The 14,748-nt window shown below is 32.2% G+C and overlaps 2 protein-coding genes across 6 annotated transcripts in view; one reads left to right on the forward strand and one right to left on the reverse strand.

Moving 5' to 3' along the window:
- LOC108908674 (transmembrane protein 68) overlaps positions 1–1,257 on the reverse strand; it is a 4,090-nt gene extending 2,833 nt beyond the window's left edge. Inside the window, exons 1-3 of one of the 3 annotated variants that reach the window (XM_018712788.1) lie at positions 1,182–1,257; positions 578–667; positions 154–390 (exon numbers count right to left, since the gene is read on the reverse strand). In XM_018712788.1, coding sequence (XP_018568304.1) covers positions 154–390; positions 578–626 — 286 coding nt within the window. In that variant the 5' untranslated portion in view covers positions 627–667; positions 1,182–1,257. Of the gene's footprint in view, positions 1–153; positions 391–577; positions 668–734; positions 931–1,181 lie in introns of those variants that run through there. The other 2 variants (XM_018712787.1, XM_018712786.1) reach the window with 2 other exon arrangements.
- Positions 1,258–2,222: 965 nt separating this feature from the next.
- The window catches only part of LOC108908660 (ATPase family AAA domain-containing protein 2), a 29,401-nt gene continuing 16,875 nt past the window's right edge, over positions 2,223–14,748 (forward strand). For 2 of the 3 annotated variants that reach the window (XM_023457350.1, XM_023457352.1), the window contains exons 1-10: positions 2,223–2,310; positions 3,646–3,722; positions 9,760–9,961; positions 10,053–10,194; positions 10,253–10,386; positions 10,447–10,929; positions 10,983–11,153; positions 11,213–11,290; positions 13,656–13,776; positions 13,862–14,112. In XM_023457350.1, coding sequence (XP_023313118.1) covers positions 3,660–3,722; positions 9,760–9,961; positions 10,053–10,194; positions 10,253–10,386; positions 10,447–10,929; positions 10,983–11,153; positions 11,213–11,290; positions 13,656–13,776; positions 13,862–14,112 — 1,645 coding nt within the window. In that variant the 5' untranslated portion in view covers positions 2,223–2,310; positions 3,646–3,659. Of the gene's footprint in view, positions 2,311–3,431; positions 3,557–3,645; positions 3,723–9,759; positions 9,962–10,052; positions 10,195–10,252; positions 10,387–10,446; positions 10,930–10,982; positions 11,154–11,212; positions 11,291–13,655; positions 13,777–13,861; positions 14,113–14,748 lie in introns of all 3 variants that reach the window. The other variant, XM_023457351.1, reaches the window with a different exon arrangement.

Consider the following 14,748-nt stretch of genomic DNA (forward strand, 5'->3'; position numbering starts at 1 on the left):
TATATATATATATATATTTTACAAAAAAATAATATCAACTTTATGCCAAACTAAATAATTTGCAACTAGTACTACTCTAAAATATGTGTTAGATTTAACAGAAATTGCACATCATGAATAAGTATACAAAATACACATATATTTATACTTTACCATGCCATATCCAACCGTGGGCATCCCAGAGTGCTCCAACTGATTTTCTTGCAGTGTCCCATTTATCACCAGTTTGCAATGTAATTTTAATACTCCTCCAGTGAAGTTTGTAAATGTATAAAAGAAATGCACTCAAGTACAAAAAAAGTGCTATAACTACTGGCAACAAAAATGTTATCAGTAACGGAGTCAAACACCACGTTAACCATAGAGAATAGTCGATATCAATATAGTTAACTGAAAAATTGTAAAAGCTACAAATAATTAAATTAAGTAAAAGTTAAAAACAATTTATTAACGTTTTGTTTCATAATTTGGGGATTATAGATGGTACGACTAACAAATAATTAATGTTCTACTTTTTTACGATTGTTACTTTAAATTTATAACTGTCACAATTTACTACAATTTCAAATAAACTTACCAATATAATCTTTAATAAATCGTGGTATTTCTTCTAATAAACTTAGCATTTTCACACATACTTGTCTATCTAAAATCTAATCTTAGGAACCTAGAATTTTTTAATAAAATTAAAAAATATTAACAGGGCATTTTCAAAATATTTTGATAAAACTTACTTATTAAATATAAAAATGTACATACTTAATATTATTAAGTTTTCATTCCCGAATTGTAAATACATATCAACATCAAATATCTGCACTGAAAAATTAGGACAAACGGACAAACCCAGCTGTTTTAAATTTTCATTCTGTATTGTGTGTTGTATGATTTGCGATTTTGTGTCATGTGTCCTGTGTCGTTTATCGTCTCATCTGCATCTATGTAATCTATGTCATGTTTGCATCTCTATACTTCGTGACGAAACATGTTAGTTCGGTATTGGGCGACTATTACACTCATTACAGTTATTTAAATAATAAAAAAAAACATGTATTAAATATTATAGGTACTTACACAGAAACACGCTAAAGTATTTTTTTAATTTAATTTTGATCTTAAATATCTAGGGTGGAAAGATATTGACGATGGCAGAATACTGAGAAATAACTGTTTAAACTTACCGCTAAGCAGACAGACTTCTCTTCTGCCCTACTCTAGCTGCACTTGCTGGCCTTGCTGCACTCTAATGAATTTTTTGCAAGTTGTGCCGAACGTAAATTCCACCTATATTGTGCGGACTGTGTGTGCGGATTTGCGGGCTGCAGAGTTTGCAAACAAGTCAGCTTGGATCCACAATCCACATGCATGTATGATCCAGTGAAAGTGATCGAACGGATACGTGATACCTACCAAATTAAAATTATGTAGGATAAAGACACGTCAAATAAAACAATATGCTGTGGTAGAAATAAGAACTCTAGAGCGCGCCATTATTCCATTGGCCTCAATGATTTGGGATCGAGGGGGATTATGCCTCTTTATCCTGCCTCATCTCGTGTAGGCCTGGACAGCCTTCGTAGGTGGGCCATCCGTCGTCTACCCCGACCGCAAATACGGCCGGTGTAGGCGCTTTGTGGGACCTCCTTTTGTCTAGGACCCTTTCTTCTGGCGCTCTTCTTGCTTCTCCGGCTCGTCTGTGTAGTAGCGGTTAAATGTGTACAATAGTAGTAACCAGTTAAGATTTGAGTGGCGATCTCTAATCTAGGGTGGCGATAGAAATAGTTATGGATTAGATTGAATGGATTCTTGTCAAATGTGAGACTTCAACTACGGTTGATGCGTCTTATCTTAATTGTACTTGATGTATTTTTCGAACACTTTTTAAATATAGAGACAGATAGAATCCTCCTTACCTCTACCATTCATAGTTGAAATTAACAAACTTTCATTCGTTTTGGTCTTCAAGTCGCTTTACTGATGCAATTGGATGTTAATTGTCACGTGCAAGACTGAAGTAGCCTAATTAAATTAATGAAGTTGAATATTAATCATTATAATCGTCATAATTTAGCTATTGCGTAGCTATATGGCCTGTGGTATTTGGTTGGTCTGGTTAGTTCAGCCGGATTATTAGTTTATATTTTATAAGTTGGTTACTCTGATGGTAGTTGTTGTGTTGTTTGTTGTTTGCTGTGTTGGTAGTATTTCTAGATAATTGTGAATTGTGATGTGACCATTTTTATTCTGACTTTCTGTGTGGTTTTATCGAACTTACAATTTATATAATTCCTTGTAAATTATACTGGTTCCGTAAGTATTAATTAAAGAAAGTACCTTTTGAACATGTTTCGCTCGTTAACTGTTTCATTTTACTTTTAACGATATTTTATGTAATGTCACGTTTGGTCCGTTTTATTTGTTCCTACCTAATTGTTGTTATATGGGATGTTGGAGTTTTGGACTTGGTTTTAATGATTTTGGATGTAGGCACGAAGGATTGAGGCTTTTATTTCTCATAACAGTATACTAACTTGAGTCCATTTATTAATAAAATCTCATATATAAACTTTGCCCTTCAAGTGTTGTGCAATTTTTTATTGAATATTTTCCAACATTACTTTCATCTTCAAGAACCATGTTAACTTACATAATTATATTGTTGAATCAAAGCAGTTCACATTATTTTCAAAGTTAAAAACATTCTATACAATGTAAATTATGGTTCTATATAATTTGTATTTTTTTAATATCTATTTCTTTGCATACTACAAAACACCATACACTGAAGTTTTTCTAGACATTTACATGTATTCATAGACCTAGTAGTCTATAAGGTCTATGCATGTATTTGCAAATTACCTATAATTGCAGCAACTATTTAAATTCTTTAAAAAAATTACCACACCCGTTGTAGTAATTTCTTGGCATGTGCACTTCTTGGCTTAGAAATAATAATACACAGCATCTAAATATTCCTAATTTCATTTCATATATACATATAGTATAGAGCATGTAGTAGAGAACAGTAATTGAAAAATGGTCTACGGCAGATGCTTTTAACAGTTTGTTTTTTAATGCCTTCATTTTATATGCATTAAAATGGTAGTAGCAGTAGTAATCTACTAATATCTGATCCGTAATGTTTCTTGTTTAGAATGGTAAAATCTTCTCTGTTAACACTGGAACTGATATGATTACTTACCTATATTAATATTAAGAAGACAAAGGTAATAATCAGAGCAGTATTGCTCTGAAGTAATAATAAACTAAATAGGCAGCCTTATAGGTATATTGATAGTCATATATAAATATTTTTCTAACAAAAGGTATATAAAAATTATGAAACTTAAATTTACCTTAAATAAAACTATTCACTGGTTCACTATAGTTTAATTATTTATTATTTCAATCATTTGGCATGAGTTTTTTAGATTGAATCAAGTGGAAATATATTTTAATTAATTTGGTTCTATATTTTAATTTCTGGTACATACATACCTACTTATATACCCGAGTATGTACCATAACCAAATGTTTGTGCTGCTGTAGAAAAAAGGTAACTAATTAGATTTTATTATTGGTTTATAATAATAAAATATAATGTAATTTTCCAGTGTTTGTATTAATAACTATTTAATGTCATAGAATTCAACTGTGTCATGGTGAACACCCGTCGTATGGAGTCAAATGGCTCAACGTCAGGTCCAAGACACCGTACAAGGGTACGTTTTAATTAAATAACCCTGCATATTTTTCTCAAAAACATATTTGATGATGTGGTTTCCACAGAGACTAGAAACTGTTTTTAAAAAATTAGTATGAATACAGCGTATTGTTGGAGTATATTAGAAATAGTAGTTCAAACTGGTGCACAAGTATCTGTTTATTTCATAATTTAAACAATTGACAAAAGCATATAATAGCATGAATAATATTTCAAGGGATATAAGAAAATTAGATTAGTTATTACGTTATAATGTTATTTCATATAGCTTTTTAGTCTGAGAAAAAGTAATTTTTCTTACTGTTGTATAAGAATATATATGTCAGTGTTTGTTTCTCAAAAGTTCGTGATCATTCAAAATCTGTTATAATTTTCAGAAAGATGGTGATAGGAAATTCATCATGCCTTTGTTTATTTATTTTTGTGGTATCTAATCAGTAATCAGGATAAAGTTTAAAAAATTATTAAACATGTTGTTAATCTTGTTTATTCATTATTACATAGTATATCTACCACTATAAATATCAAACTAAGTTAGATAGTAGTAGAAAGTGCATTTTTATTAAAGAGTATATTTGAAATATATTCAAATGATAAATATTCAAAAGAATATTTGGCCATTAAATATAATTATACATTAAAGCCATTATCATTGTCTAAAAGTATTGTTATTAGAACACATTTTCCTTAAAATTAGTTATATGTACAAGATGTACATTTACAGTTTATGAGGAACATATTGGTTTTGGGATGAATATAAACAAATAAATATGTTTGTGTTTGAATCAATTCTTAATGGTACAGTATTTGTTTGTATTGTTAATGTATTATGTGAGTACATGTTGTATGTTTGCTACTACTATTTGTGATGTGTGAAATTGTCAAATAAATTTGAAAACTTATTTTTAGAATATATGGGGTGTTTTCAAAGGGAGTATCACAAATGATACTGGTTAATCTACAGCTAAAAAGAGATGTTTTGCATAAGTGCTTAGTAAAATGTTCACTCTTTGGATAAATTATGGAAAAGCAGCTGTAATATGAAAGGCAAAAAACAGTACAAATATCAAATGTTACACAAATTTTCTAGTAATATAGGTGGAACTTTCAACTATTTTTCCAAAAATTGCTGCCCCTTGAAGGTAGTTGATATAACCATTGTTTCAATGATTAATTCAGTATCTAAAAATATGTGCCAAACTGATTTATTTTAATACATTTACATCTCATTGTTTTAAAACTAGCCGTTTATTAACAAAAATATAAAATTAATTTATCATTCGCATTATAACTTACATGATCGCAACAACTAGGGAGAATTTTATTTAAGTAGGTGGCATGCTTCCTTAGATTTGTCAGTCAGTAATTTTATTTTTTACGATAACTTGCAAAGAATTCTGGCAAATAATTTTACTAATGATGAATATGTTAACATGTTGCAAGTATTTTTTGTATTGGAAAAACTCTGATACAGCAAGAAAAATGAACCAGCAGAGGCACCAAAACCGCCAAGTGCCCCAAAGACAATACAGACCCATTTCTAGGGTTAAAAAAAATAAAATAAAAATAAATCAATTTATTCTGAATCACAAGAGTTGCTACTTATTACTTTCTATTTTCTGTTTTATTCTAAACACAGCTAATACTTAAGTAAAAATTTCTGGATTGTTGTGGATCTCCTCAGCTGCCAGAAAAATTATTTCTTGTAGTTTTTCAACACTGTTAACTGGAGTGGCATAAATAATACTTTCCACGTTATTATTATCGCCAAGGTGGCGTAGTCGGTCGAGAGTGCGGTGACAAGCATTTCTCTGCCAGACTTCTTATTCTGGTCGGGGTTCGATCCCTGGCGACGGCAATGTGGATGGATAATGGCTGTTTGTCCACGTTTTTTCAAGTGTAGCTCCCTTCCGCACAGTCTTTGGCTTTGGATTTGGGGGTTGTCTCATTTCCGTGGTGTGTTTTATGTTTCTTTATGTTTTATATATCTCCATAGAAAATAATCTATGGAAGTTAGGTCAGATGAACTTGCAGGTCAAGAGATAGGTTTTTCATTGGCGTGAGCTATCCAACAATTGGGAAATTTTCAATTAAGCCTGACTGACTACTGTTTTGCTGTGAGCAGGAACATCATCATGCTTGTACCACATGGCTTGGTATACATCTAAAGGTGTATCCTCAAGTAATATTGAAATGGAAGATGTTTCTTTAAAAATTTCTTACAGTTCCTGACTAAATGTTCAAACTAAAATTGTGCTAAAATTTTGTCTTACAAATTATGGGAGAATTTTCTTTAACCCATGAATGAAGATTGTGCAAATTTGTTAAACCATGTCTTTGGAAGGTTGCTGTGAAAAGTATTGTCGATGCAAAATTCAAATTATTTCTTGAGATAGGTATTAATGTAAGATCACAATAGGCTTACTGGATTACATATGTCATGTTCGAGTGATCGTAATGAACAATATTCCAAACAAGACTGTGAGAAACATTTAACTGCATCAATATTTTTCTTGCACTTTGGTAATTTCTTTAAAATGCGTCTGTTCTACCAGTTTCTCACTCCGTGTTTTTTCTACTGCTGGGAGGGTATGTCTCTGTGGAACTGGAGGATTTGGGTGCCGTTGGTGGTACATTCTTCATCATTAGTAAAATTATTTGTCATAATTCTTCCCAAGTTATCATAAAAAATAAAATTACTGAGTAGCAAATCCAAGGAGTAAACATAAACTATATAGAGAGGTAACTCGATATAGAAATTCTATAGGATCAAGTAAGGCACTGTTATAGTATTTTTTTTTAAATGTAATGTATACTTATATTTGCTAAAATTTAACTTATTGTAACTTAACGTTTTAATTATAAATTTAACTTATTTTCGGTGTTTATGACACGTCTATTTAATATTAAAATATCATTTTATATTATTCAATGCAGCTTAATGTTGAAGAACAAAATTTTCTAAGTATAATCAAGTATTTTGACGCAATATTTTATTCAATAAAAAAAACATTTTATAATTAGCTCGCGTACTTTTTTTAAATATGTAGATATATTTTTTAATATTCTGTTATAATTAATAACTTATAGTTTGCACAACATTTATTTTAATGGTGATGTTAATTTAACATAATCAGCATTCTAATATTGAAAAATCATTAATATGAAGAGCTCAACAAAAAAAATAGTTTGTAGTCCACCCACTGGTATAGTCTTTCCGAAGTCAGTTGAACATGTATAAAAACGCCTAGCAATAAAATTTAATGAGTTTTGTAGACGTCCCTAAAAAGTTTTCTGCTAAAGGTAAAAAATTATAATAATTTTATTATATTGAATGTAAATTTTGTTTTGTTCCGTTTCAAAAGGTCTCCAAAATTGCATGTAGTCTTAGTAAACAAAATATCCCTCTTATTTAGGGGACCGCCTAGCCGGGTGTCTTGGCCGGTGGATTTCGATCTGCCGAGGCAAGCATCACGGACGCAGGCTGGAATTTGGATGGGTGACGTAAGGCAGGCTTGGGGACGTGGCTGTGGCAGCCTACCAGAGACCTGGGCCGCCCAACATTTGCCGCATGCGTGTGGTCCCCGTTAAATGAGATCAGAGCAAAGAAAATCTCTGTAACTCAAGACCATGCTATCATACATAAATTGTACGAGACTTTGCCACCAAGCCACCCTTGTAGTAAATAGGATGGTTTGAAGAAAAGTACTTGAGTAATGGAGGGTGTACAAGGGGCTTAATAAAGCCTAAGTGCCGCGGTGGAAAAAAACAATTCCACCACCTTCCGACATACATACATACATACATACATACATACATACATACATACATACATACATACATACATACATACATACATATATCCCTCTTATTTATCCCTTTCCCCAATTGTTATTAGAATTATTAATAGAAGGTGCCTATAATAAATTAAAATTACCTGAATTACACCAAATTCCGCATTGCTGCACTGCGCTGCTAGGCAATTTGTCAACCACTTGTCAACAACTGGGATTTATTGCCCAGTTGCGCAGTGCGGCTGTGTTTTACGCCGTTTGCCCACGTGCGCGTTCTTCAACTGAGCGTATACATGTTTACCTTTTCCACGTTTAGTTCGATCAGACCTGTATATCAGTATGGCTAAATAAATATGGAACAAGTTTTTCAAATATTTCAATGAGTTGCTGCGTCAGTCGCCGAACCTGGTACATACTGCCAACCTCTTGATTCTTCAACTGAGCTTGGAAAGACTATAGCATTGAAACATTTAAACAAATTTACTAGAGATTCCACTCTATATAATGTATGCTTTGTTAGAAGACTCACAAAAAAACTAATGATAGAATTAGCATGACAGCCACTTACTTAAATTTTTCTTAGTTATTGTAATCCTGAGAGTTGTAATCTGGGATTTTAGGGAGAGTAGCTTAAGAAGCAGCACTTAGAGCCCCTTGTACGTCCTCCCATTAAGAGATCAATCCATCTGAGCCGCTAACCAAGCTATTTAAAGCAAAAACATGAGAGAGATAAAACCTTTAATATAAACCAGGCTATTTTCAAATTACAGCTGCTGTATTTTTTGGGAAATAGTATCTCCTAAGGGATGAAAATTATACTAAGATCATTTCTACAAAACATGTTCTTTTTAGCTGTAGATTCGCCGATATCATTTGTGCTACATCTTTTAGAAACAGTGTACATTGCTTATACACAACACAAGCTCATAAGCTAATTTTTAAATAACTAATCATGCACCAAGTCAATATTGTTGTTGAACTTTTATAGCAGTTTATCGCTGAATGCTTTCATTTTTGTAGTGGTAAAAAATAAACAAATAAAACATTGTAGATTGATTTTAATATTAATACATAGTCACAAATGGTGGAACTTCCTGTGACATGCAGGCAGATATTTACTTAATCAGAACAGTAATTTAAATATATATATAGGGTGCCCCGAAATTCATGCAAGAAATTTTGGTCACAGATTCTTAGGACAAATTTAGGGGACCCGTATTTTTTATTTTTGCCAAGTGGCCCCCTCTTTCGGAGTTACAGCCCCTTGAAGTCCGCCCCTAAGAATAATCTTTTTTTTATTTCTCAGAACCCTGTTGTACGAGAATAAATTTGGTACACAGGGGTTTCATGACATGTGGAATCTGATGGTGCAACGTTTTTTGTGAGCCCCCTTGTCTTTGGAGCCAAAAAAATTTGGTCGCATATTTAAATTTCTTAAAAATTATCAGTCCACTAGAAAGCCATTAAATTTAGAAACTTTTTGTCTCTTTATACTTTTTCGTAAAAGGCAATTTTTTTGAGAAAAATGTTAAAATGTGATCGAATGCATATCGTGATTCTCCACTTTCCTCAAAAACATTGCGTTTTACAAAACAAATATCAAGGGACAAAAAAGTTTCTAAACTCGATGGCTTTTTAGCTAACTAATTTTCAAAAAAATCAAATTTGCGACCAAATTTTTCTGGTTCCAAAGAGTAGGTGGCCCACGAAAAAGTGTCTAAAGGGGGCTTCTCGCCAAAAAGCGTAGCACTGTGAGATTCCACATGTCATAAAACCAGTGTGTACCAAATTTAATGATTCCCGTACAACATGGTTTTGAGATATAAAAAAAACTTCTTAGGGGCAGATTTCAGGGAGTTGTAACTCCGAAAGAGGGGGCCAGTTGTCAAAAAAAAAAATATGGGTCCCCTAAATTTGTCTTAAGAATCTATGACCAAATTTTGTTGCATGAATTTCGGGACACCCTATATTAATTATTGTTTTTTCTCTAATAGCAAAACTATTACGTTATAAAATTTTTATCTGTATTTCTAATAATCCTTATCATATAGGAATGTGTTACTATCAAGTAGCAAATCTAAACATCAATATGACTTTGGCGACATCCTTAAATAAGTTTATTACATCATTAGAAATTATTATTAAAGCTCTAGATAAAAAGTAATTTCTCACGTGTGGCATCAATATCAATGTTTATATTTCTTATCAATAATTAAAATATTAATTTTGTCATGTCTCTAGGGAAGCCTTAGATTGGTTAAAGTTGAGGTAGCCGAAGAAAGTGGTTCATCTAGTGTGAATGAAAGTGATAGTGAGGATTTGACTGACAAAGAATCATCATCCAACACCCCAGAAAAAACAAAGGAACCTATAAAAAAGAAAGTTCCTCTTCCGTCTAGAAATTTAAGAAGCAAATTTAGTTTCACAGAAAGGAAATATAATCGTACGTTACAATACATATATACAAACATTATACAATATATACAAAAAACTAAACCATGCTAAATATATAATAAATATTTATTAAATTATAGCTCGTCCATTAAGAAGTAGTCACAAGCGGTTAGGCTTGAATGAAAGACATTCACTGGCCGTATATTCATCCCATAAAATGCATGATGATTCGGATGATTATGGAAACGGACATGAATCGGAAGAGGAAATATATTCTGTTAGGTAGTTATACAGTTATTAACTCAAACGACTTCTTAAGATTATTTTTTTTCTTTGTTAGGAGTAGGAGGTCCAGGCATCTTATAAAGATGAACAGAATTCAAAGGAGAACGGCTTTATCCCTTAGACCTATAAGTCAGAAATGTTACACAGATCCCCATTCACCATTACACTTTAATTCCGATTCAGATGAAGGTAAGGTCGACATTTTCCCAGAAATAGGATTTTTTGCTTAAATTGTTTTCTTAATTTTAGGAGGTGTACGAAGAAGCAAAAGAAAGAAACGGATGAATATGACGTGGCTAGCAGATAATCAGATGCATAAAGTGGGTTACCCAAATTTAAATGCTGGCTATTCCGAGGAAGATAGTAGAGATGCCGCAGATGCTCACAGGGACAATATAGAGATTTCTCATCGGGTTACCAGGCGAAGCAACGATTTGAAAAACACAAAGTATTTGTACGATTATGGGGAAGGAGAGATATCGTCAAGACGTCGGAGAAATGTATCGGCTTTAGGCAGTAAAAAAGAAATTAGACCTAGAAGAGAGTCGAACGATAAAGAGAATAAAAAGGATGTCATTGTAAATGGTAAAACTAATGGGAGATTAAGAAGTTCGAAAACAGAGAGTGAGATTAAACCCAAAGCTAATATAGATGAAAATGAAGATGAGTCTAATGAAAGCGAAGATAAAGTTGAGGAAGACATTGAAGAGCCAGAAGTGAATGGTGTTGCAAGTAGGTCTTTGTTATTACTTTGGTAAAAATGGATATTATCGTTAAGTTTTTAGATGAGAATGGAGAAAATGATATTAAACAAGAGGAGGAGCACTCGTCAGATAGCGGTGACGAGAAAGTGGTATTAGCATCTTCTAGGCCACGTAGTACAAAAAACAGAAGGAATAGCATGTTAAGAAATACAAATTTTTCGTCGAGAAATGGAAGGAATGGAAAAGTATTAGGTTTGTACATTTGATTATGTTGCGGCAATTAACAAAATGGTTACTTACAATTGTTACAGAATCTAGTTCAGAATCGGAGGAAGAAGGGAGAAAATATTCATTGAGAAATCGACCACCAAAACCAGCGCCTAAAACCAGTAAGTAAATACATAATAATAAAAATAAAACCAAATTAACAATACAATAAGAAAATCTTAGATTTTACAGAAAGATGTGGAAACACCATTTATGCATTTCTTCAAAGATTCAAAACAGTATTAAATATGTACAGGGTCATCAGGCGAAAATGTTATATTGGTCAATAACTTGAATGCCTTTGAAAATGTGGGAAAAGTAAAATATGATCTGTTCATTAATTTTTTATGAGAAATTTATTTCATTTCAAATTCCAACTCTATTTTCTCATGTGGAACACCCTGTATATTTTTACATATTTTCTTAAAACCCTTTCACAGGATTACAGAGATATAAGGTTATATCTAGATCTATATCTATTATTAAGGAAAATGTGATCAAAAGATTATGGTATAAATGTAAAGATTTAGACAAGAATTTCATCCCATTTGCTCATTGCTTATCAACTAACGGTAATCTTCTCCTAACACATTACGATTATAATGTACATCCTTATAGCCACATCTTCCTTAATATTAGAGATAAACCTATCAAACCTTATATCTCTATAATCCTGCAGAAACATTCTGTAGGAATGCTACGACAATTGTTTATTTTTTTATTAAAAGAGATGAAAACAGTGAATAAGTTACATTTGTTTTCAATATGTTTAAAAATAACAAGTTACAGTAAAATCTAACATTTTTACCTGATGACACTGCACCATTACAAACATATTGGTGATTTATGCGTAATATTTCGGACAATAAAAATAGTTGCTTTCACAAGAAGACGTTTATTAGGAAGATATGCAACATAACACATTCAATTATATAAAAATGTGATGGCAATACAGTTCCTTCTTTTGGTTAAAGAAAGTGTATTGAACATATCTAACAGCATCTTATTGTCAATACCAGCGTTGCCAGACGTCCCGATTTTTAGCCTTAAATTGAATGTCCCGCATTGGACAGGCTAAGTCCCGCTTTTCGGTGATTACTCGGCGGCACAACAATTAGTATAGTAAAGTAACGTATCTTGATTAAAGTATATTTTCTATGGCAATTTTGGCTATCTATCGTGATGTAAATTTAATTTGAAACTTAAATAAAAGGATAAGTAGTTAGAAAATATTGATTATATACCTTATTTTAGTATGTTCCGCTTTCGACTAAAGAATCCCGCTTTTTTACTTAAAAGCTTACAAAATCCTGCTTTGCCTGAAAAAAATCTGGCAACGCTGGTCAATACTTTCTTCAGGATAAAAAAATAACTGAGACTTGTGCTACGGTTTTTAAGGCAAAGAGTAGCAAATCTTCATCATTTAAAAAACATTTGCTCACAGTGTAAACTAACATTTTTTTTTTTGTAAACCATATAGGAAATTTTTTTTGAAATTAACTCGTGATTTTATTTTGTTATGTGTAAAGCCTAATAAAAGCATATATTTTAATTTCTTATGCATGAAAAATATAATATTTAAATTTTTTAAATTCCAGTATTTGAAAAGCTTGCAAGTAAGTAAAAGCAATACTTGGTATTAGTCACACTATTAAAAAATTTTTAATTTTCTCACATAAATGTCAACTAAATGGAAGTGACTAGTAATAAACTTAAAAAAAAGTTGGAGTCCTAAATTGCATCCCTGAGCAGTGTGGTACAGATATTTTTATGGAAGATCATTAAATTTGCCACCCAAATTCGCAACCTACAGTACAACCATAGGATAAACAATTGAAATTTCGTCACATTTTACATTGTCGTGCAATGACAATAAAAAAATTATGAAGAAATAAAAGTCAAGTTCATTCAATTTTTGTGGTTCTAAAACTGGTTTAATACTTAGGTTAGTCGCAAGGGTAAACGTAAAATCAATTTTTGCAAATACTACATCAAATAGTATTCAAATGTAGCCCAGGTTGTAATAAGTCGCCCAATCTGGCCGCACTGTCCCTAAGGAACACCAGAAGTTATTATTTATATTTAAAATTTGTAACTTTTGTATTAATAAATAGCTTCCTAGAGTGATAAGCAAGATATGAATAGCAACATTAAGTTAAGAAAAGTGAAAACCTTTTAGCTTCGATAATGGTAAATAATTAACAATTTGATCAACTGTCTTTCTTTTATCCACGTACACAGCGTCGACTTGTTCTTTAATCTCCAAATTATTGCATATAAATTTAGTAATGCCTGCCAAATTTATAGTTGCTGAACCTTTTTAGCTATAAAGTTGTGTTAATTCAGTAATATAATAATTTAACATACAAATAATTGAGGGAAAAATTGCAATATGACATAGATTAGTATTGCAAGTTCTATTTGTCGAATGATTTAAGCATAATAGTAACAAATCTTTGTATACTTAAACGACTCATTTTATTTTAGTGCAAACGTCTGTGTTACGAACACATGACATTAGGACAAGACGACATTTTACGAGGAGGCGTAAAAGAACTGATTCAACCTCTAGTTCATCGTCATCCTCATCATCTGATGTCAGACATGGGTATTTTCATTATATTATTTTTTTAAAAAATACAAAATCGTAACTTATAAAATAATATTTAGTGTCCAATTTAATACATTTTTAGGAGCAGCAAGACACCAAAGAATCCTCATTCGAAGAATGAAAAACTGAAATCAGGAGGTGGGGGAAGTTCCAAAATAATTCCAATAAAGCCAGAAACGCTGGATTCTTCTGTAAGGTTTAACAGTATCGGTGGTTTGGATAGCCATATACAATGCCTTAAGGAAATGATATTGTTGCCCATGATGTATCCTGAAGTTTTCAAACAGTTCCAAGTTCAAGCGCCACGTGGCGTGCTTTTTCATGGTCCTCCAGGTACGTGAACAATCAGCTTTTCGGTTTACTGTATGAATATTTCCTAACCATCACTAACTTCTTTTAGTATTGTAATCGTCAAAGATTTAAATTTACAGAGTAATTTGACACGTCTCTAGATACGTTGTAAGATTTAAAAGTGGAGGAGGGGGGTGCTCAATTGAAGATGACCTTGAACTTGAGTGAAGCCGATATTCAAGCTAATTGAAGGTCAACTTTGTTTTTCTTAACAGAAACTCTTATTTTTGACCGTGGATTTAGAAAGAGTGGGAAATTACACACTCTGATAGGTGATTTTCACTTAATGGTCAAAGTTATCTTTAAAGGTCATTATAGTAAAAAGTCGATGGTCAACTGTTACGAAAAACTATTACACACTTGCCGGAATCAGCTAACCGGATCCGGTTACACGGTATAGCAAGGTGTACAAAGTCTTATGGCAGCTTTCACACGTGATGGAAGGAACTATCCGGTGAACAGCTGCCGGGTTGCACCCGGCGACCGAAGTGGTAGTAGTGCATAATTTTGTATTGACGCTTTCACACTTGCTGGGTGCTTGCCAGATTCAGTCGTCCGGTTTCATTGAAAAAAAGGAGACATATTAATTATTTTAAATATTCATACCCAACTATGTCG

The sequence above is a fragment of the Anoplophora glabripennis genome, unplaced genomic scaffold, assembly GCF_000390285.2.
Source record: "Anoplophora glabripennis isolate ALB-LARVAE unplaced genomic scaffold, Agla_2.0 scaffold162, whole genome shotgun sequence".
Lineage (NCBI taxonomy): Eukaryota > Metazoa > Arthropoda > Insecta > Coleoptera > Cerambycidae > Anoplophora > Anoplophora glabripennis.